Source organism: Crinia signifera, chromosome 1 (assembly GCF_055691185.1).
Source record: "Crinia signifera chromosome 1, ASM5569118v1, whole genome shotgun sequence".
NCBI lineage: Eukaryota > Metazoa > Chordata > Amphibia > Anura > Myobatrachidae > Crinia > Crinia signifera.
Window position 1 is genome coordinate 335,607,209 of NC_139217.1, and position 22,332 is coordinate 335,629,540.

The 22,332-nt window shown below is 45.0% G+C and overlaps 2 protein-coding genes across 2 annotated transcripts; one reads left to right on the forward strand and one right to left on the reverse strand.

The window, feature by feature from the left end:
• Positions 1–447: 447 nt before the first annotated feature.
• On the reverse strand, positions 448–2,016 carry UQCR10 (ubiquinol-cytochrome c reductase, complex III subunit X). Its single transcript, XM_083145330.1, has 2 exons — positions 1,765–2,016; positions 448–734 (listed from the first exon to the last, which is right to left on the reverse strand). Exons 1-2 carry the CDS (start codon positions 1,903–1,905, stop codon positions 690–692), a joined length of 186 nt encoding a protein of 61 aa, XP_083001456.1. The 5' UTR covers positions 1,906–2,016; the 3' UTR covers positions 448–689.
• ZMAT5 (zinc finger matrin-type 5) lies at positions 1,965–21,803 on the forward strand. The gene is made up of 5 exons (XM_083145329.1): positions 1,965–2,302; positions 10,166–10,228; positions 14,390–14,470; positions 15,953–16,055; positions 21,198–21,803. The coding sequence occupies exons 1-5, from the start codon at positions 2,176–2,178 to the stop codon at positions 21,325–21,327; spliced, it is 504 nt and encodes a 167-aa protein (XP_083001455.1). The 5' UTR covers positions 1,965–2,175; the 3' UTR covers positions 21,328–21,803.
• The last annotated feature ends 529 nt before the right edge of the window (positions 21,804–22,332 follow it).

Below are 22,332 nucleotides of genomic sequence, written 5' to 3' on the forward strand. Positions count from 1 at the left end.
ACTGCAAAGTTATTCTGTGCACATATTTTTGGCTCTGATCGAATGTTAACAGTTAAGGCACCCTTACACTTGTCCAACAAGTTGGACCTGATTGACTCAAGATGTATCCTATGTGCAGGAGGATCAATCTATTGGTTATACCCAATGGCACGGGATTGTGCATTGGGTCCTACACATAAGGCACATAAGATTTTGGCAGATAAATTGACCCAATCCACCTGAATTGGGTAAAATCTGGCAAAATCTCACAAGTGTAAGGGGCCCTTCATGGATAACCTCCTTAACAAGTGATCCAAATAGAAGGCTAATAAAAAAATAAAATAAAAAACCAAACCCCCAAATGCTATACTTAAATTTTTTAGTGACATGGTTTTTTAGGTGAACATTGCTGTTTGCTAGCTGTAGTCCAAAGCATGCGAGAAAATAATCAGAGTTCTAGACACAGAATGAATTTATATCAATTGTTTTAATAATTTAATACCCATCTTTTAAACTCAATAATCCATAGCAGCAAATGAAGGGACATATAAAGGTTTCCATTTACATTTTATTACTCAATGTCGATCAAACATGTGACAGTTGTGTCCCTGATGTTACTAATCATTTTCAATGTCAACCATTTTGCTGTCCTCTGAAGGATCTTGGACAAGGACTATTGACCAAAATTGTTCTGGACAAATGAAGACGTCTTATTCCTTTTCTTCATACTGGTGTTTGATGTGTTTCCACATTTTCTAGGAGGAAAGCAAACAGAAAACTTATGTTAACGTTATAAACTATACTCATCTTCATTTTCTAACGATTATTCCATATTACGACATTAATCTATATTCTTAAACCACAAACCATTATTGAGACTGTCACTATAGAATCACAAGTGAAGTAATTAGCTCCACCTGTGGATCTTTTAAAATGTGTCAGTCAGTAATGAGTGCATCTGTGTACCTGCAAGGTGAGCTGGAAAACGTGAACTGTTGGTAGTTCTTGAGGACTGGCGTTGGCTGCACTAGACCAACTCTCACTGAACTAGTTGCTTGGCTAAAATGAAAATCTAGCAGTTTGGAAGCAAAAGAGAGTCAGCATTTTGCTCTCAAACCCTGGAAATGGACAAAACCTGTCATTCAGACAAATTGATAAATCAGTAGGACTTAACCCTGAGGTTCCCAAACGCTGTCCTCAAGGCACCCTAAGATTTCACAGTATATCCATTCTTGGCCACAGGTGGCTTCATTTATGCTTTGGCCAATTTTATTTCACCATCTGTGCTGAGCCATTGACAAACTTAAAACCTGGATTGTTGGGGAGCCTTGAGGACGGCTTTTGGGAACCTCTGTGCCTTAACCAACTTGTCTAACAGTGTCTGTTTCTGATTGTCATTATCTCCTATGCATTGTCAGATTTTCATTCCACCCAACCAGCTGCATTAAGAGGACCGTGATTCGTTTTTCATTGTCTACTAGCAGTAGCAATCTAGAAAGACTTGTTGCTCCATTTAAACTTAACCAACTCAAACTTCTCATCTGACCATATAACCTTAAGCCTATGGATGTACTTGAGTGATAAACAACCAGTTCCCAACTGCCATGCTACAGGCTGTGTTTGGAAAAGACAGTTAGGAGCCAATTGGCCGGTGCTTTATCACTTTCTGAAGCATAGTACATCTGTCCCAGGCTGTGATGATGCTGGGACTGTCACCTCCGTAGCCGGCCCCGCCACAAACCGCCCCGTGTCCTTGACATTCCCCGGTCACCCCGCTGTCCTCACCCCTCGGTTCAGGTGCTCATACAGCGCGTCCGCTCCTTGGTCAAACGCCCGCTCAAACAGCACCACGCCGACCACGATGCTGAGGGTGAAGGTGGAGGTGCGGCGGAACAGCGAGCGGTATACGGTGTTCAGCACGGACATGGTGACCCTGTGTGCCCAGCGGTTTCTCTCGTCCGGAAGTGACGAATAAGGGGGCGACGCCTTTTCCTGTCACATGACTGGTATTCTGCACAGGTGCTTATGATATTGCAGACGGCCGGCTGCGCTCAGCTGCGTACGGGCAACGCTTGTACATGGCGCAAAGGTATGCCCTTATCCGCCCGTGATCGTGTAACTACGTGGTACCGTTGAGCGCAGGGGGCAGGTGTGCGGCATCCGAGGAGTGGCCGGTACTGCGGACGAAGAGGGACCATGGGCCGGCGGTATCTGTGCGACTACTGTGACCGCTCGTTCCACGACAATCTGCACAACCGCAAGAAGCACCTGAACGGGGTGCAGCACCAGAGGAGCAAGAAGGCCTGGTATGACCTGTTCAGAGGTGAGACCCCGCCCGTCCCCTGTCTTGTGTGTGATGTGCACGTACGGGGGGCAGCATCAGAATGTGTTACCATGGCAGCTTGTTGCTGCTCATTTTTATAGTGCACACATCTCCTTAAGAAATTGTTATGGCAGAGGAAGTCCAGTCCAGCAGTGGTCTACTACTTTCTGGTGGAGAGTTATCAAAGTTTGGAGCGAGAAAGCACCAAGCTGCTCTATTCATATGGAGCTGAGAACCCAGTGTATTGGGTTACTGTATAGATGATCGACAATGTCTCTAGGTCGACAACTAATTGTCAACAGGGACTAGGTCGACTGCTAAAAGATCAACACAAGCTTACGGTTGACATAGGCACTATAGTTGACTAGATTGTAAGCTTGCAGCAGGGCCCTCTAACCACCAAGTCTGTCGTTACCCAGTTTGTTTTATCACTGTCTAGGGTTGTAAAGCGCAACGGAATCTGCTGCGCTATATAAGAAACTGTAAATAAATAATAAATAAGGTCAACATGAGGTTTTTCGTGATATTTTTTTGGATTGTCTAGTCTATGTAATCGTACGTTGATATGGACACCATGTGTGTGTGTGTATATAGCCCCGGTACTCCCCAGAAATTGCATTACGGCTCCTTGTTTCCTTACCCTGGTGCCTTCCCCAGGCCGGTGCAGGCAAATAAGGTGTCACTCAGGGATTTTTGCAAAAAGCTCAAAACAGCATGTTTATTCCAACATTTTTAGATAAACATGCTGTTTTGAGCTTTTTGCAAAAATCTCTGAGTGACGCCTTATTTGCGTGTGTGTGTATGTATGTATATGTGTACTAGGTGATTCATCGCGCCCTACGGGCGCTCTTCACACCGTCGTAAGGGGCTGCGCCCCCTTAATTTGTGAACGTTTGTATATGAGAAATATGGTTAGAATTGTATGAAAGATGCCCTGTATTGCAACTTAGGTGTCCGCGAATCGCGGGAAGGGGGGTCGCGGAGGGTGCCGCGAATTGCAGGAGGGGGGGTCGCGGGGGGTGCCGCGAATTGCAGGAGGGGGGGTTGTGGGGGAGTGGATGCTGCGAATCGCGGGAGGGGAGGGATTGCAGAGAATCGCGGGAGGGGGGTCGCGGGGTGGGTTGCCGCAAATCGCGGGAGGGGGGTTACGGGGGCGGGGGTTGCGGCGAATCATGGTAGGGGGGGTCGCGGGGGGTGTGCCGTGAATCACGGGAGAGGGGGTCACGGGGTGGGGTGCCGAGAATCGCGGGGGGGTGTGTGTGTGCCATGAATCACGGGAGTGGGGGGGTGGGGGGGGTGTGACGCAAATCGCCACAAGAAAAAATCAACACAGAAAGGTCAACACATGTAAAAGTTGACATAAGTGTGGCACTTCATTGGTGTCCATGTCGACACATGAGAATGAATATGAAAACATTCAAAAAATGAAAAAAAAAACTTCAAAAACTCATGTCAACCTTTTTCATTGTCGACCATAGCCATGTCAGTGTTTTCCATGTGCAATTTAATTCTGGAGCTGCCGCGAATCGCGGGGGGGTTCCGCGAATTGCGGGAGGGGGGGTCGCGGGGGTGGGTGCCGCGAATCGCGGGAGGGGGGGTTACGGGGCGGGGGTTGCGGCGAATCATGGGAGGGGGGTCGCGGGGGTGTTCCGTGAATCACGGGAGGGGGGGTCATGGGGTGGGGTGCCGAGAATCGCGGGGGAGGTGTGTGTGCCGTGAATCGCGGGAGTGGGGGTTGTGGGGGGGGGGTGGGGGGGTGTGACGCAAATCGCCACAAGAAAAAATCAAGACAGAAAGGTCAACACATGTAAATGTTGACATAAGTGTGGCACTTCATTGGTGTCCATGTCGACACATGAGAATGAATATGAAAATATTCAAAAAATGAAAAAAAAAACTTCAAAAACTCATGTCAACCTTTTTCATTGTCGACCATAGCCATGTCAGTGTTTTCCATGTGCAATTTAATTCTGGAGCTGCCGCAAATCACGGGGGGTGCCGCGAATTGCGGGAGGGGGGGGTCGCGGGGTTGGGTGCCGCGAATCGTGGGAGGGCGGGGTTCACAGGGGTTCCGGTGGGGGGTTGCTGTGAATTGCGGGAGGTGGGGGGTCACGGAGGGTGCCGCGAATCGCGGGGGGGGGTTTGCGGGGGGGTGTGACGTGAATCGCCACAAGAAAAAATCAACACAGAAAGGTCAACACATGTAAATGTTGACATAAGTGTGCCACTTCATTGGTGTCCATGTTGACACATGACAATGAATATGAAAACATTCAAAAAATGAAATAAATCTTCAAAAACTCATGTCAACCTTTTTCATTGTCGACCATAGCCGTGCCAGTGTTTTGCATGTGCCATTTAATCCTGGGGGTGCCGCGATTTGCGGGAGGGGGGGGTTGCGGGGGGTGGGTGCTGCGAATCGCGGGAGAGCGGGGTTCATGGGGGTTCCGGTGGGGGGTTGCCGCGAATTGCGGGAGGGGGGGGGGTCGCAGGGGGGTGCCGCGAATCGCCGGAGGGGGGGTTGCGGGGGGTGTGACGCGAATCGCCACAAGAAAAAAATCTACACAGAAAGGTCAACACATGTAAATGTTGACATAAGTGTGGCACTTCATTGGTGTCCATGTCGACACATGAGAATGAATATGAAAATATTCAAAAAATGACAAAAAAACTTCAAAAACTCATGTCAACCTTTTTCATTGTCGACCATAGCCATGTCAGTGTTTTCCATGTGCAATTTAATTCTGGAGCTGCCGAGAATCACGGGGGGGTGCCGCGAATTGCGGGAGGGGGGGTCGCGGGGGTGGGTGCCGCGAATCGCGGGAGGGCGGGGTTCACAGGGGTTCCGGTGGGGGGTTGCCGCGAATTGCGGGAGGTGGGGGGTCACGGGGGGTGCCGCGAATCGCGGGAGGGGGGGTTGCGGGGGGGAGTGACGCGAATCGCCACAAGAAAAAATCAACACAGAAAGGTCAACACATGTAAATGTTGACATAAGTGTGCCACTTCATTGGTGTCCATGTCGACACATGACAATGAATATGAAAAAAATAAAAAAATTTAAAATAAATCTTCAAAAACTCATGTCAACCTTTTTCATTGTCGACCATAGCCATGTCAGTGTTTTGCATGTGCCATTTAATCCTGGGGCTGCTGCCAATTGCGGGAGGGGGGTCGCAGGGGGGGTGCCGCCAATCGTGCAAGGGGGGGTCGCGGGGGGGTTATTTTTGCCGCGAATCGCGGGAGGGAGGTCGCGGGGGGTGTTTTTTCCGCGAATCGGGGGGGGGTCACGGGGGAGGGTTTGCCGCGATTCGCGGGAGGGGGGGGGTCGCGGGGTGGTGGTTATGCCGCGAATTGCGGGAGGGGTCGTGGGGGGGTTCTTTTTGCAGCGAATCGCGGGAGGGGGGGTCGCGGGGGTGTTTTTGCTGCGAATCGCGGTAGGGGGGGTCGCGGGGGAGCGGGTGTTTTTGCCGCGAATCGCGGGAGGGGGGGGGGGCGCGGGGGGGGGGAGGTTTTGCCGCAAATCGCGGGAGGGGGGCACTCACCTGGTGGCTGTGGAGTAGCAGTGCTGGGCAACATGGGAAGGCAGTGGGTGTCTGGCACTGTCTGTGGGCTCACTGGGCTGGTTCTCTATCACATACCTCCCAACATGACCCTCTCCAGGAGGGACACAATGCTCTGTTTCTAGACTTCCCCTTAATGTATGATTGCCATCACCTGTTTTAAACAGGTTAATTTCTCAGAAAGGTGTTCAGCACAGATGAAGGCAATCACACATTAAGAGGAAAGTCCAGGAACAGAGCGTTATAGACACAGACACCCACTTTGAGTGACAGATGTAGCCAAATATATAGGAGATGTGTGTGTGTGTGTGTATATATATATATATATGTGTGTGTGTGTATATTACGTACGTGTGTGTATATATACGCCCTCCTAACCTACGTGATCATTTAGTGAGGACATACACACCAGCCGATATGGATAGATCTAAAAAATTAGGTTGTGTGCGATGCCCTTGCACTACGTGCAGATTTATGATCCCTGGTCCAATATTTTATCACCCACATACTGGAAAGGTACTTAACATCAGACACACACTTTCGTGTGGTTTATCAGATTTTGTGTCCTTGCGGCTTAAGCTACATCGGTAAAACCGATCGTAGCTTTAAGGAAAGAATGGCTGGACATCGGTCCTCGATCTCCAAAGCCCTCAAGACAGGTAAGAGTGAGCAGCCAGTGGCTCGCCACTTTGTAACAGCTGGGCACAACATTGCTTCCTTAAAATACCGTATGATAGACCACGTGGCACCCTCTCTACGGGGGGGTGACCGTAGTCTTCGATTGTTGCAATGTGAATCCAGATGGATTATAAGATTGGACACAGTTGCTCCTAAGGGGCTTAACGAAAGTATGGGTCTTAACGTTTTACTGCAATGATTCAATTAAACCATCTCGATATTATCGATTTGATGTCTTCAGCATTTGACCCCTATTTTTCACTGACGTCTTGTTAACCTATCATTGAGACTTTCTGCTATATGTTATATGTTGTTTGTATATGTTTTATAAGTGTTTTGGTTACTTTGTAATTTTGCTATGTCTATTTATATATCACGCTAAATACGGGATTGATTGTCCTGATTAACATTGTGATAACTGTTTATTCACGATGGATATGTATGTTACATGGTGTTTGTTTATACTTTATAGGGGTTTTGGTTATTTTAGAATTTTGATATATTGTCTTAGATATTGCAACTTAGTAACGTTTGATGATGTCATCTGATAGCGCCGCCTGGCTGGACGTGTACTCTGGCTGAGTGGCGCGGTGTTCATTATTTAAACAGTGGCTGTGTGTAAGTTCAATGAGCCTGACGATAATACTTAAGTGTATTGAAACGTTGCTGTGTCATCGTTGTTTGCAATAAAAAGCATTTGAAAACGGGCCGGAGTGCGACACCTTTGTATACACATACGTGTGTGTGTGTATATGTATATATATATATATATATATATATATATATATATATATATATATATATATATATATATATATATATATATATATATATATATATATATATATATATATATATATATATATATATATATATATATATATATATATATATATATATAATGTATATGTGTGTGTGTGTATGTGTGTGTATATATATATATACATACATACATACATACATACATACATACATACATACATACATACATACATACATACTGGCTGGATCTCAAAGAGCATACACTCTGCATTGGATTGGTTATATAACTTATCGGGCCTATATAATTAAGGTGCAGTAGCACTCAAGTCAAGTTTCATTGTATTCACATCTTAAGGCCTATATACAAATTTTAAAAGGCTGAGGTTACTATATAAAAATACTGAAAAACTCACGTTGACCTTTTGACTGTTAACATAAGCTTATAATCAACATATGCAGAGTTGACTTTTTTGGCAGTCGATCTAAGTTATGTTGACCCTTTTTAGGTGTTGAAGTAGTCTCTGTTGACCTAGTGACTGTCACCTATACATTGTCTATCCATTGACTGCATACCAGTGTATTGTCGGGGCAAACCTGTGTGAATCGTGTTCAAGCTTGGTGTGAAAGGCTCAACCCAGGTGTTGCATCCCGAGTCTGCAACCATCCTTAATCTTGGGTCGGACCCATTTCAGCTGCAATGTGAATGGCAGACCCTGGTTATGCCTAAAAAGGCTATTGATTGGTGTGCTCAGAGATGCAGATAGTGGTACTTGGCTTGCTACAAACCCATAGACCATGGGTCTTCAAACTGCGGCCCTCCAGATGTTGTGAAACTACATGTCCCAGCATGCATTGCCACATTTTTTCCTGTAAGAGCATGCCAAAACTGTCAAGGCATGCTAGGACATGTAGTTCCACAACATCTGGAGGGCCACAGTTTGAAGAACCATGCCATAGACTTTAAAGGGGCAAAATGCGCCCTGCCCTGCTTGAACAGCCTGCTACCTGTCTCCGCCAGTGCACATGGTGAAGCCCAGTGCCCCTGTGGATGCCCGAGCTGCCCCCTTTGGTGATGTTGGTCTGCCCCATTTATGCAGCCATTGTACAGCCCTGCCCTAACCAGTTGCTAGAAAGAACAGTAGATAATGAATGAAAGCTCATAGAGGGTTATTTTGGTTCACTCTTTCTGACAAATTCCTTCTTAGATGGACAAAACCATGTGCACTGCAGGTGGGGCAGATGTTACTTGTGCAGAGTTAGATTTGGGTGGGGATTTACTTCAAAGTGAGATCTATATTGCAGTGTAAAAATAAAGCAGCCAGTATTTACCCTGCACAGAAACAAAATAACTCACCCAAATCTAATTCTCTTTTCACCTTTAACATCTGTCCCCCTGCAGTGCACATGGTTTTGTCCATCTAAGAAGGATTTTGTCAGAGTGAACCAGAATAAGGCCCATAATCACTCATTTGCTTCCAAACTTTTGAAAAAGCCAAAAAACTATTATTTGAACAAATCTGTTAGAGCAATTGGATTTCATCATTTTGTCTGAACAGCTATTGTCTGTTTTTAATGTTTGAGAGCAAATAGTAAATTGTCAATTTCTCCAACACATTAGAGGGTTCTAGTTCCCACCAAACAATTTGGTCAGATAAATCTTTAGGTGTTTATCCACTTTAAAGTCTTGTAAGTTGTCCCAAATTTGCGCAAACTTGCTTTTGCAAATTCATGTCAAATAATAGGGTTGACCCCTGGGACAGAGATCAATAATTTTTTATTTCTCAACTTTATATCTCGCCGAGACATGATACATCTGGCCCTTTATTAGGACTCTCCACTTCGCTGTCCCAGGACAATGCTCAGGGTCTCTAATACAGCATAGAAAATTAAAGCATAATTCAGCTGTTGGTTACCCCACACCTTTGTGTATTGCAGTAATCTTGTGTTTACTGCTATATGTTATTTCTTTCCATATCTATCGCAAGAGGTTTTATCCAGTTGTGGGTTACTATTATTACTTGTGTCCAAGGGTCTGGTGAAGCACATGTTATTTCTGTTTTATTTTACTTGCATCTGACAATCTTCAGGTGTTCCTTATGTGGCCTTGTCAAATATGGACTGGATTGGCTTACAGGACATTTTAGCTTAGACCATAATAAACCAGTTCTCACCTGGGAATTAACGCTCTGAAAATTGAGTCCCTTGATCTGATAGTACACACTGGGCTGTATTCAATGAGGCCGGCGAGGGGGTTAAACGGGGATCACTGAAAACAAGCGACCCTCAACATTTAACCCCCGCGCCGGTCTCTCACCCTATTCTATGTTCTGGGGGAATACTCGTTGTCAGAGGACAACAAGGTTTCCCCCAAACAGGGAGGCTTGTGGCTAACGCAGGGAGCCTACTGCATTTAGCTGTGGGTCTCGCTGTTTAGCTGCAAAAACTTAGCGACATGAAAATGGTGTGTGCAGGGTTGAATACTGACCATGTGAGTTGTGACAGCGAGCAGGCAGCACTGCTCGCTGTCACAGCTCACAAAAAACATTGAATATACCCCTCTGATGTATTATGTGATGTAATGATAGCCTTAAGTAAAGAGATGGGTACAGGGAAAGCAGTTGTCAGATTGAAGTTTAGGGAGAGTCTGGTCCGGGTGGGTGGAAGCAGCACAGTAGAAGTCAGAGACAAATCATCAGAGAACTAAAATATAAAGTGCTTAATGTTTCTACATTATGGTCTGTTCCAGGATTTTACAATTGATGTAGTCTCTGTGTATAATATTTATTTACAGTTTCTTATATAGTGCAGCATATTCCGTTGTGCTTTACAATAATATCAGTTTTTCTTTTGCATTTTATGTTAGATGCATCTGAGATCCTTGCTGAAGAAGAATGTAAGAAACTATGCAGACGCTTCCTTCAAACAGGTGGGTATTTTCTTTATGAAGCTTACCTCAAAATATAACATTTTAGTGTGTGTCAACCAAATGTACTTAGCTGAACTTCCTGAAATTGCTGATATATGGTAAATACATATTTCATGCTCAGTGAAACATTGCACAAATTAAATGGACAATTTATTTGGGTACTTGTTTCCTAGCACGGCCACAAATCTTGGCCATCGGGGGTAATTTGAGTGGCCTGCGACGCGACCGACGCGATGCCCCCGATTTTTGCATTGAAAACAGTGAAAAATCGGGTCGGTCGCGTCGTGTGCACCTAAAAATGCTTAAATGGTCCAGACGCGATGCCCCCGATTTCCCCATAGGGAACAATGTTAAATGCCTCAATTTACCCGCGATGACCACGATTTCTCATAGGAAACAATGTTAAATGGATCAATTTACCCAAATTATCATAGGAACAATAGTAAATGGGCCTAAAACACCCCTGAACATTGAAATGTCCCCCCAAAAGTAGTTGACGCCACCCCGCCATCAACGTGAACCCGAAGCGTGGCGAGCGCAGCGTGCCCGCGAGGGGCGGCGGTACGCGTCCTCCGACCTTTTCATGCCCTACTATCCACTAGGGCGTGGAGTGAGAATAGAATAGTGTGGCGAGCCCCGCGAGGGGACGCGGATACCTTCACAGGTAAACGCGTCCCTTCGCGGCCTTCCCAGGTGTCCGCGTCGCCATGGACACCTGGGAAGCCCGCGAGGGGACGCGTATAACTGTGAAGGTATCCGCGTCCCCTCGCTGCGCTCGACACGCTTCGGGCTCGGTGGCTCGCTGCGCTCGCCACACTATTCTATTCTCACTCCACGCCCTAGTGGATAGTAGGGCATGAAAAGGTCGGAGGACGCATACCGCCGCCACGCTTCGGGTTCACGTTGATGGCGGGGTGGCGTCAATAACTTTTGGGGGGACATTTCAATGTTCAGGGGTGTTTTTGGCCCATTTACCATTGTTCCCTATGATAATTTGGCTAAATTGAGCCATTTCACATTGTTTCCTATGGGAAATCGTGGTCATCGCGGGTAAATTGAGGCATTTAACATTGTTCTCTATGGGGAAATCGCGGGCATCGCACCCGATTTTTTTAGCGGCCGCGATGGCCCCGATTTTACCCCCGATGACCGCTATTCTGATCGGTGTGGCCGTGCTAGGAAACAAGTACCTTTATTTGTTTTACCCGGTAGCGCTTCACTAAGCAATTCAATTGTTGACTAGGGAGGCAGGGGTCACATTTCAAATGGCAGCCTCCTGTTGTAGGGAAATGACATGTGCGATAAGATGGCACTTTGGGCATCCAAAACAGTACTTTAGACTGGTTTAGCCACTTTGTGCTGCTATACTCAATACTTCTGGGCACAAGCATGCTGTGCTCGCATGCTATAGGGCATTGGTTATCAACCTCAGTCCTCAGATCCCCCCAACAGTGCATGTTTTCCAGGTCACCCTGCAGGTGCACTCATTACTCACTGACACATTTTAAAAGATCCGCAGGTGGAGCTTATTATTTCCCTTGTGATTCTGTGTGGAGACCTGGAAAACGTAAACTGTTGGGGGATCCTAAGGACCGAGGTTGAGAACCAATGCTATAGCGGGAACATTTGAATTGCTCAGATTGTTGCCCATTACATTTGGGCGACCGCAAAACAATCAAATTCAATGTATTCCAGTTGTACCCTGTAATTTATTACGTTTTTTTGTATTAATAATGGGGCTGATGAAGTGGAAGGTGATAACGTACCAGCCAATCAGCTGTGTGTGAAAAATCACCCTTTTTTTATTAAAAAATTTAACTTGGTAGTGATGTAAAGAAGCAACCGACTTGTCAACAAGTTTAATGTTTATAGAAATACATAGTAATTAGTCACGGGTTAATTGGCATGCTGGATGCATGTATTTTATCTCACAGGTTTTTCTCACCCCTATGACAAGTCTATTTTGGGCTCATCCCATTCTAACATCAATATAAATTTTATTTTATGTAATGCCTACACAAAAATATACCTTTTTTGATTTAGAAGAGATTAGAATTCTCAGAAAATACCATTATTTTGCTTATTTCTTCTGACTATGTCACCTCCTTATACAATGGCTTTGCTAGTATTTCTGCAGAGCAGTGTGATATGGTCTAGTGATCACCAGACAAGACCTACCAAATAGCAACACCAGTTGAAATAAACACACTTCCCTCTTTCAATAGAGAGTACTCCAGAGTTTATTGAAACCAGGATGCTACCCATCTCTGGACTTCTTTAGTTTTAAGGTTATTGTCTGGTAACTATTCTGATCACCAAATATGACCCTTTATCACAGAGGCAAAAACCCGGGTTTTTGCCTTGTGGACCCGGGTCAGCGTTGGTGTAAAAGGGGTAGCTAGAAAAATACATGAGTCAATTTCCCAGCGAATCCTACTCTGGTCCTGACCAGGGTGGAACAAGGGCAGGACCCGGGTGAGGAGCAGTGTAAACTCCTGTTTACAGCAATGGGAGAGTCCAACCTCCTGACCGCAATGCCCTGTTGTCAGTAAGGAGGTTGGGCGGGGGGCACACACAGGAGACAGCAGCAGAGGCAGGGAGGAGGTGAATGGATGCCTGTGTGCAGCATTCATTCACCTTGCGGGGGAGGGGGGCTAGCTGTGCACAGAGGGCAGGGGGCAACCTAGCAGTTTAACTTGGTTCTGCATTTACCCTGAGCATGGGGGTCTCAGCACTTGGAGATTATGTCCTCTCCAAGCACCGCTCTGTTTACACTGCGGGTCAGCACCTCGGTGTAAACGAGAAAATTCCTGGATCCAACCTGGATTGGAACAGTGTACGGCGGGGTCCCTGCGGCGGATGGGAACTAGTTCCCATCTGCCACAGGGACCCCACCGCACACTGCCCATTCAACAAATGGACCCCGCTGCCTCCCCTAGTTCCCATCTGCCGCATCACAGCTACCCTTCCCGGCACTCCTGGAGCTGGACCTGGCTTTTGCTGAACTGGCTGCGGCTGCCTCCATCCGGAGCCTGCCGTGTGATCGGGGCAATGAGTGCACAATGGGCAGGGGGACTCAGTGAGGACGAGTGTCTTTTCTGTGCCGGTAACTAACAGCATTTGAGTCCAGGAACAGCGATTCTCTCCCTGGGCGCTCCTGGCTCACTGTGCAGATGGAGGAGTTGTCAACGAACGGACCCCGCTGCCCGGATCCCCACACGCTGGCAAGTACCGGGGGGGTGCAGGCCATGTTACCAGGGTAGAGGGAGGACCGGACACACTGCACACATAACCGATTTTTAATTACCGGTAATTTAAAACTGTTGCTTTCACACTGCAGCTATAACAGTTTTGAAACAGTTAAAAATTTAAAATCTGCAAATTACCGGGTTATAGCTGCAGTGTGAAATGGGTATTAGTGACTTGTATATATCCTTGTCCCTAGCATTTGTTAGCAGTCTTTGAGAAAGGTGCTCATGTACCGAAACAGTGACCGTCAGACCGAGGAGATATACCCTTCTAGTCTCACAGTTGTGGAGCCAATGAGGCGTAACTTAGCAGGCTTCATAATGAAGTTTTATAAAAGTAATTTTAATATTATAAAAAAAGGGTATTTGTATATATAATGCAGTACTATACAGATAACGTTTAATCATTCATGTCCGTCCCCTGCAGTCTATGTTCCCTACGCTTTAACACACTATATAACATTTTGTGAGAAGCCAATTAACCTAGGGTTCTCTGTCTTGCAGTTAAAGCCAGAGCTTGTATGAGGCTAGCTTTTCCTCAAAGAAATGCAAATACTCCACAAGCCGCAGATTGATGGACTTGTACAAAGGGTCAATTATTTCACAACAGACTGACTTGCTTTGCAGTCAGTTTTGTGTACTGTATCAGACACACATAAGCCAGCCTGGGATTATGACTGCCTTTAGTGGATAGTGGGAATGGCACAATCTGTTTATAACAAAGCTGCAGTGGGCAGTATGAATGGTATATTTCATCTTCACCCAGCTTAGATAACTTCCAATTTTGTAGTTTATTTGCTGCTAATGTTCCTTTTTCAGTGTTTATGTAATGCTCACAGGTTTTATTGGTTATTAGGCTCACTGCAAAACTGTATTCCGCCAGCTAATGTCACTACTTTATATCATGTTTCAGGCCAGTGTGACTTTGGTCCATCTTGCCGCTTTTCACACATGTCTGCCCAAGACTTGGATGCACTGAAGGCTCGCGTTGAAGGTGAGAAAATGTAACCGTTATCTAATGAGTTTGCTACTTCGCTATAGTTTTCTGTATGATCATCCATTATTGGTAAACATGACAAACCGCTTTTCTCATCTGTGTTTATGCAACAATCATAAAGGAAGCATATGAACATTCCCTTAAAATCACCTGAGGGAGCAATACGGATGTTCAACGGTTTATTGATGTTGTTGTTTTTTTCCAATTGTGAAAAGCCCCAAAACCAGTTCTGGCACATTCTATACACAATGTGCATGCACAGGGGCATGTGTGATTGAGACACACAGTACAAGAAATGTCTTGGGAAAGTACTGCGCATTCCTGGGAAGTGGCTATGAAGTTGCTCACAAATGGTCCATCGTATGGGCGTTCTATGGGAGTGTTCTGGGTGTTTTGCTTTATCCTTCACATTGGGGGCATTATTCAGATGGATAAAGCTTGTCATAGGGCAGTATTCAATATGGTGAGTGGCCGGCGCGGGGGCTTTCGGGGACCCTCGCCATTTAACTCCCTCGCCGGCCGCTCACCGTATTCAATGTTCCGGGGAACCCTCACTGTCAGATGACGGTGAGGATTCCCCCATATAGCGAGGTTTGCGGCTAATGCAGGGAGCCTGTTGCATTTAGCTATGAGCCTGAGCCTTGCTGTTTCGGCAGCCGCATGCGCTGTTTCCATGTCACTGTAAAAACCCAGAGAGGTAGTGGCCAGTTGAACACTGACTGTGCGAGCTGTGGCAGTGAGCAGTCAGCACTGCTGTCACAGCTCGCAAAAAGCATTGAATATACCCCATAGTGCTGGTGCAAGTTTCCGTGGTGTGACCTATGGTTGCATCTAAAGCCAGCACATTTATGTACACACTAGGAAAAGGGCTTGTAGTTGTAGGCAGGTCCAATGAGGGCCAATCTATACACCCCAAATAATTGTAAATGGGTGAATTGGTAAATTATATATTAATCACCAACTGGTTTCAAGTTTAATCAGTATTTGAGCAACTAAATAATATGAATATGAATCTAATAGAATGTAATAAATTATATCACAAAGTGCAAAGCATTTTAATTCAGCATTACCACAAATAATTACACAAAGATAAAACCATATGTTAAGTAACTATAGCCTGCCATCTATTACTTGTAACATGAGAACATGTGAACACTGGATCGTATGTTCTGTGTGCATCCATGCTTCCTCTAAAGTTCACAGTATTTTCATCCATTAAAGTCAGGGATGTGGAAACTTTGGCCCTCCAGCTGTTGTTGAACTACATATACCAGCATGCACTGCAACCATTTTAACATGGCCAAATAGCAAAACTGTAGCAGGACATGCTGAGTTGTGTGGTTCAACAGCTGAAGGGCAGAAGATTCCCCATCCCTGATTTAAATAGACATTAGGATTTGATTGGCAACTGTCATCACAATACAGTCTATACGCAATACAATTTTTAATAAGACTTTAAATTTTTTTTTAATATATTAGGAGAAAGAAGGTTGAAAGAGGAGCAGAGTAAACAGATTCCTCCCTGTCGTGTGGAGTTGTGGCTGGAAGAGCGAGCTAAGATTGAAAGCACTCGCAGTGAGAGGTGAGTACAGCAGGGGGAGCTCATGTAGTACAGAGCCTATACTTCTTTCTAACATTTTTTACAGTTTGTTATACAGTGCAGCAGATTCCGTTGTGCTTAACAATTATAAATAGGGATACAACAAACAGGGTTATGACCGTGAAATGGCAGAATGGCACTGCTTGCAAGCTTCCAATCTATAGGACTTGCATTCAGAAATACAGTAGCTTATTGTGCTACATAATGATTGTTTTTTTTGTAATCTTGCAAATATACAATATGTTGGCAAACCATAGTCCAATTATTTGCTTGTAAATACTTCCTTTTCATTTTTTTTTTCTCACAGACACAATCAACTAATGCACAGGTGCACAATAATTGATATGTATAGATATTCATTAACATGAATAGGTAGTTCAGGTGTTGTAAGGGGGGGGGGGGTGTACACAGTTATTTTACTGCAGCAGCAGTGAGGCAATGTGTGGGGGGTATGGCAGTCTCCGAACAAAAGGTTTCTTGGGTTATTAGAACTGTAGTCGCGGGGGACATGACCTTCAGTTACTCTATTTAAGTAAGGAATGGGGACTCGTGCACTGTGGCCAAGCTCTTTTTTTCAATGGATATTGGTTTGCTCAAAACAAAGCAGAAATGGAGCTGGCCTGTTGTATGGTAAGTGTAATAATGCTACTCATACACTTATGCGGTCGGATTCGATGCACCACAATCGCATCTAGTGGTGCAAAAAGTGACCCCTTTCAGCAACCGATGTCGCATGCCATCTTGAGATGTACTGTAAGCGAGTTGACTATAAAATCCCCTAATTCACAATATAATCACCTCTACAAATGATAAAGGGTATAAATCTAGGTTATCTATATGAAGTTTAGCTGTATTGATATTATGATGCGTTTATCAGACCGTTTGGATACAGCTGATAGGTTGGAACAGGAAAACAGGCAGTGTGTCTTTAGGCATTTGTACAGTAGTAACCTGAGCCATTAAAAGTTAAATGTCATCCCAGAACCTAGATATAAGTGTGCAATCCCCCCAAATGTTGTGGAAAAGGTTGGTTGGTGTAATGGTTAGCATTACTTCTTCACAGCACTGAGGTCATAGGTTCCATTCCCACCGTGGCTCTAACTGTGTGGAGTTTGTATATTCTCCCTGTGCTTACCCCATGGGATAGTGCTATGCAGCAGGGGCTCAAATGGCATTGGAGTGAAGTGTGGATCTGTGCCTGAATGAAACTTGTAGTTGGATAGTATACGGTCACTTAGTTCGACTGGGTCAAAACAAGCATTAGGTCAACATGAGATTTTTCAGGTGGTATCTTATGCATTACCATCCACCAGGGCATGGTGGGAGAAAAGAATAGTGTCCCTGTTGACCTAACTGCATGTCGGCCTTGATGCATTGTGACCTAATGCCTGTCTACCTTGTTCTTGTCGACCCCCATGATCCATACCCAGTTGGACATATTGAACTAGAGGGGTACTACGGAAATTTATTCTTTCATGTCTGTAAAGGATTGCAGTGCATGCATTCTGAGCAACCAAGGGTAGGAAAAAGCCGTGGGGAAACACATGGGAAATAGAGGTGGATTCCAATCAATCTGGATTATCTGTAAAATGACTTGCTAATGGTCATTTGCAGAGCCTAGGTGTTAGAGCCCCAAATTGTACAGAGCTACTTGTTTCCTAGCACGGCCACAATCGCGGGCATCGTGTACCGTTAACTTAAGGTACACGATGCCCGCGATGGACCCGATTTCCTTTGAAATCAGGTCCATTTTGCCCGCAAAGGCAAAATCTGGGGCATTGCGTCGGTCGCGTGCATTAACATGGCCCCCGACGCGATGCCCGCGATTTTGCCATAGGCTTCAATGTTAAAATATTTTAACATTGAAATCGGGAGCATCGCGTCGGTCTTGTGCCATTATAATGGCACAAGATGAGATGGACTTGATTAAGTCTATCTCACATAGGAAACAATGTGAAATGGTCTAATATGACCCATTTCACATTGTATATGGCCCCGTCATGGGTTACGCAACCCCATTGTGAGCGTCACCCCACGATTGACGCCAACCCGAAGCGTGGCGAGCGCAGCGAGGCGGCGGTGCGCGTCCTCCGACCTTTTCATACCCCTACTATCGACGTCAGCGTGGAGTTGAGAATATAAAGTGTGGCGAGCGCAGCGAGCCACCGAGCCCGAAGCGTGGCGAGCCCCGCAAGGGGACGCGTATACCTGTGAAGTTATACGCGTCCCCTCGCGGGGCTCACTGCGCTCGCCACGCTTCGGGCTCGGTGGCTCGCTGCGCTCGCCACACTTTATATTCTCAACTCCACACCGACGTGGATAGTAGGGGTATGAAAAGGTCGGACGACGCACGCTGCCGCCCCTCACGGGCTCGCTGCGCTCGCCACGCTTTGGGTTGGCGTCAATCGTGGGGTGGCGTTGAGGGGGTAAAATTGGGGGTCTGGGGAATACTTTACATTGAATCCAATGTAAAATAGGGTCCCGGGGACCCTATTCACATTTGATTCAATGTAAAAATTGCGTCGGTCGCATCGCATGCGATTTGGTCGCATGCGATGCGACCGACGCGATTTTTCCAACACGATCACCCTGATGCAAATCGGTGTGGCCGTGCTAGGAAACAAGTACCGTACAGATAACTCACGTATAGCAATTAAGATGATGGGAGTGGTGAACCATTAACTCTGATATTGAGATTTTAAAAAGTCTTCTGTAATAAAAAGGAATTTCCATATAACTCCTGAATATCAAGGCGTTTTCTGTAGAGAACATGCCCACATCTCCAGTGACGCTGGCGTGATGTCTCATTTTGCTGTAAAACACAATCTCATGGTCACCTGTGAAATCATGGCACCACGCCAACATTCCCCCATCTGCAAACTTCCCACCTGGATATATTCCCTTTTGATCTACCGGAAGCCAGCATGAATCCTATTGCTAGGTATGGTTAATGTGTACATGACACGCACATATGCCTGGAATCAATGACCACTGGGGTTACTCCATTCAAAGCCCGAATGTGATATGTGGACGGCAGCTAGATTTCTGCGATAAAGTAACTCAATTTAAAGGAGAAATTAGTTTTAAAGAGAAAGCAACCTGGCAGTAGCTAAATGATAGAATTGTTGTTTTAGGTAGCAGCTGTATAACCACCCCCAGTCGTGCTTAACCCTTTGAGTGCTAACATCTCTGATTGATGTTCAGAATATCTGCTAAAAATGTCAGCATCGCTTACACTTGGCACTCATAGGGTTAAGGAGACCATTCCATCCCATGTAAACAAACCACTCATACTCTACCTCAGTGGTTCTCAAACTCTGTTTTAAAAGATCTACAGATCGAGCTAATTATTTAACTTGATTCTGTAAGGAGACCTGCAAAACATGCACTGTGTGCGGACCTGAGGACCGACTTTGAAAACCTGTGCTCTACCTAGTCATTAACCAATGCTATACTCAAATTTTTATCCAAGAAAGGATAAAGAAAGATCTCCCTTGGCCGGGGCACTAGCCTTCTATATGTGTAACAGTGTATGGTAATAAAATAACCTTTTTAGTTGAAATTATTAAAATGTCTGTGACAGTGAGCCTCAGACAAAATGGGAGGACATAAAACAAACAACATACAGTGTATTTTCACAGTAATATGACGGTGTGTCATGAGAGGAATATAAGAAGAGCGATGAGCTAATAATGGATCTACACTGGATCATGCTTATCAGGCTTTTCTAACATAATTGGTGATAATACGATTGTCATATACAAATGTATTTGTGTGTTTAATAACCACCAACCTGTACATGATTTAAACAACTGTATATTAGTAGCAATACATTTTGGTGTTTTACCAGGAACCTTCATTATAGGTATTTCCCTAATAATTGATTCATTTTTTGTTATTTATCCTGGCACACATTGAAAGTTTAAATATCTCACTGCTTTCTTATATTTCTCTCATGACACACCGTCATATTACTGTGCAAATACACTGTATGATGTTTGTTTTATGTCGTCTGTCCATTATTTTCCAACATAAGCATTACACTCCCAGGGTGCACCTCCTCAACAATACTTGCCTGTAGCACTCACTAACATTGACAGGAGTACGCCTTCTCACCATTTGTAGTCCTAGTAGTTCAGTGCCCTAGACCCACACTCCGATTCCCCCTTTTTTCCCAATTTTTTATCCAATGCTATACTCCTAAGCAGGTGCCATTCAACTCAGTCCAAACTTTCGTCAGCATGAGTGCACTATAAACATAGAACAGAGTTTTGTCCGCTGTAATCAGAAGGCGTTGTAAGCTAACAAGACAGGCAGAAGCCAAATCTAAAGGGACAGACGTCCTCCCTGGTAATACATGCCTGCTCCAAAATGTTTGGCCCACAGGGCAGTCACGCAAAAGGTGCAGTCAGAAGCTGTAGACAACTAGATTCATGCCCCCCCCCCCCCCCCCAAATGTACAATATGACAAATGAACAGTTAGAGCATTGTTCTCCGAAAAGTGGCCAAAATCTACTTCATTCTTAGAAAGGGCCCCGAGTGCCTCTCCCTACGGAGCAGCACTTGTGACAAATCTTCAGGAGTTGAGAATACCATAGGGAAATTGGGATGCATGCATGCAGGAGTATTAAGAGCATCCTTATAGGAACCCATTCACCAGTCACTGTCCAGTAGTCTGCTTTATGCATGTCGCCATGAAGCTAGCAATCTTCGGGCACATACTGGTAGGAGGCTTAATGTATGTAGAAGTGTGTGTGCCTACAGCAACAGCTAATTTACATCACAACTAAAACATGTATGACTGGCAGGGAGAGACCTCATTCTATAATATAGATTATTTGTGCTGTATTATGTATTGTACAAGCGCTGTGGAGAGTGTGCTCCTATACATAACTGGTCATAAATAATAAAATACAATGCTAATGGATACAAGCTATTTGATCAATGTCTATTGCATGACATGTACACTAGGGAGAGGCTCTATACCAGATATTTAAATCCTTTAGTAACATTCAAAGGCTAGTGTACAGGTAACATTAGGAATTATGTATTGTTCAATACAATGATATTAAGGTCTATGATACTAAATCCTGATAATACAATGTGCGCCTTTTCTCCTCACAGTGCCCCTGCGTCTGAGCATCCTGTATACCATTTACCACCTGGATGGCCTCCTCTTTGTGAGCTGCCCCCATCTCTCCATCCCCCAACAGCTGCAGATCTATGCGATGAAGAGGACCTGGAATGGGGCTGATCCTTTCCAGTATGGGAATGTAAAGACATTGATAAAAGGATAAAGAATGAGATAATTACAGGCACTGTCAGTGATAGATGTGGCATAAAGCGTTTATCTTGTATCCAGAACAAACCTGAGATCCTTGCGTTCAATAAGCCATGACCCAGGCGGTTACATATCAAGTATATAACACTAGATGGTGGTCTGTATATGCACCGTGTGACCTTGGGCTGTGACAGTCAAAGGAGCATCAGACGTCCTGAAGTACAAGCTGCATCATTATAGTCCGGGTTATATTGTTTTGAAAGGAATACAATTGCCAAATGGAACTTTTTATTTCTATATGTCTATATTTAATAGACTGTACCAGATTTTACTCATAAGCACAATAAACAGAGTTCTGGAAATTCTCTTTATAAGACTTCCCATGTGTGGCAACGTATTTCTTTATTTCAGGCTGACTTTTTGATGGTATTAAATCTAAGAAAACTTTATTTGAAGATAACTGGTATCTTCATTTTACTATAATATAATTGAGAAATGGCCTGTTCATTGCCAGAACTGCAGACCAATCTGTAGCTAAATGTCCCCAGTAGAAATAATGTAAATGAGGCCTAAACACAACCGTAGTGCTAAATGGTGGATTCAAAGTACATTGTTCTGGTCCCTCTTATAGCCTGCAACTTGTCATTAGGACAATTTTAGGTACTCTTTACCTAGAAGGGCGCCCATCGCGACCATCGAATGCACTAAAAATCGGGTGCGACGCGATGGCCGCGATTTCCCATAGGGACCAATGTTAAAAATCAGATTGGACCCAATTTTAGTGTTCAATGCCCGCGATTTTTACATAGGAAACAATGTTAAATGGGCCACAGAGCCCTAATAGTCACCGTGAACTCTGAAATGGCCCCCACAATTGTTATCGCCACCCCACGATCAACGTCAACCCGAAGCGTGGCGGTACGCGTCCTCCGACCTTTTCATGCCCTACTATCCACGTCGGCGTGGAGTTGAGAATAG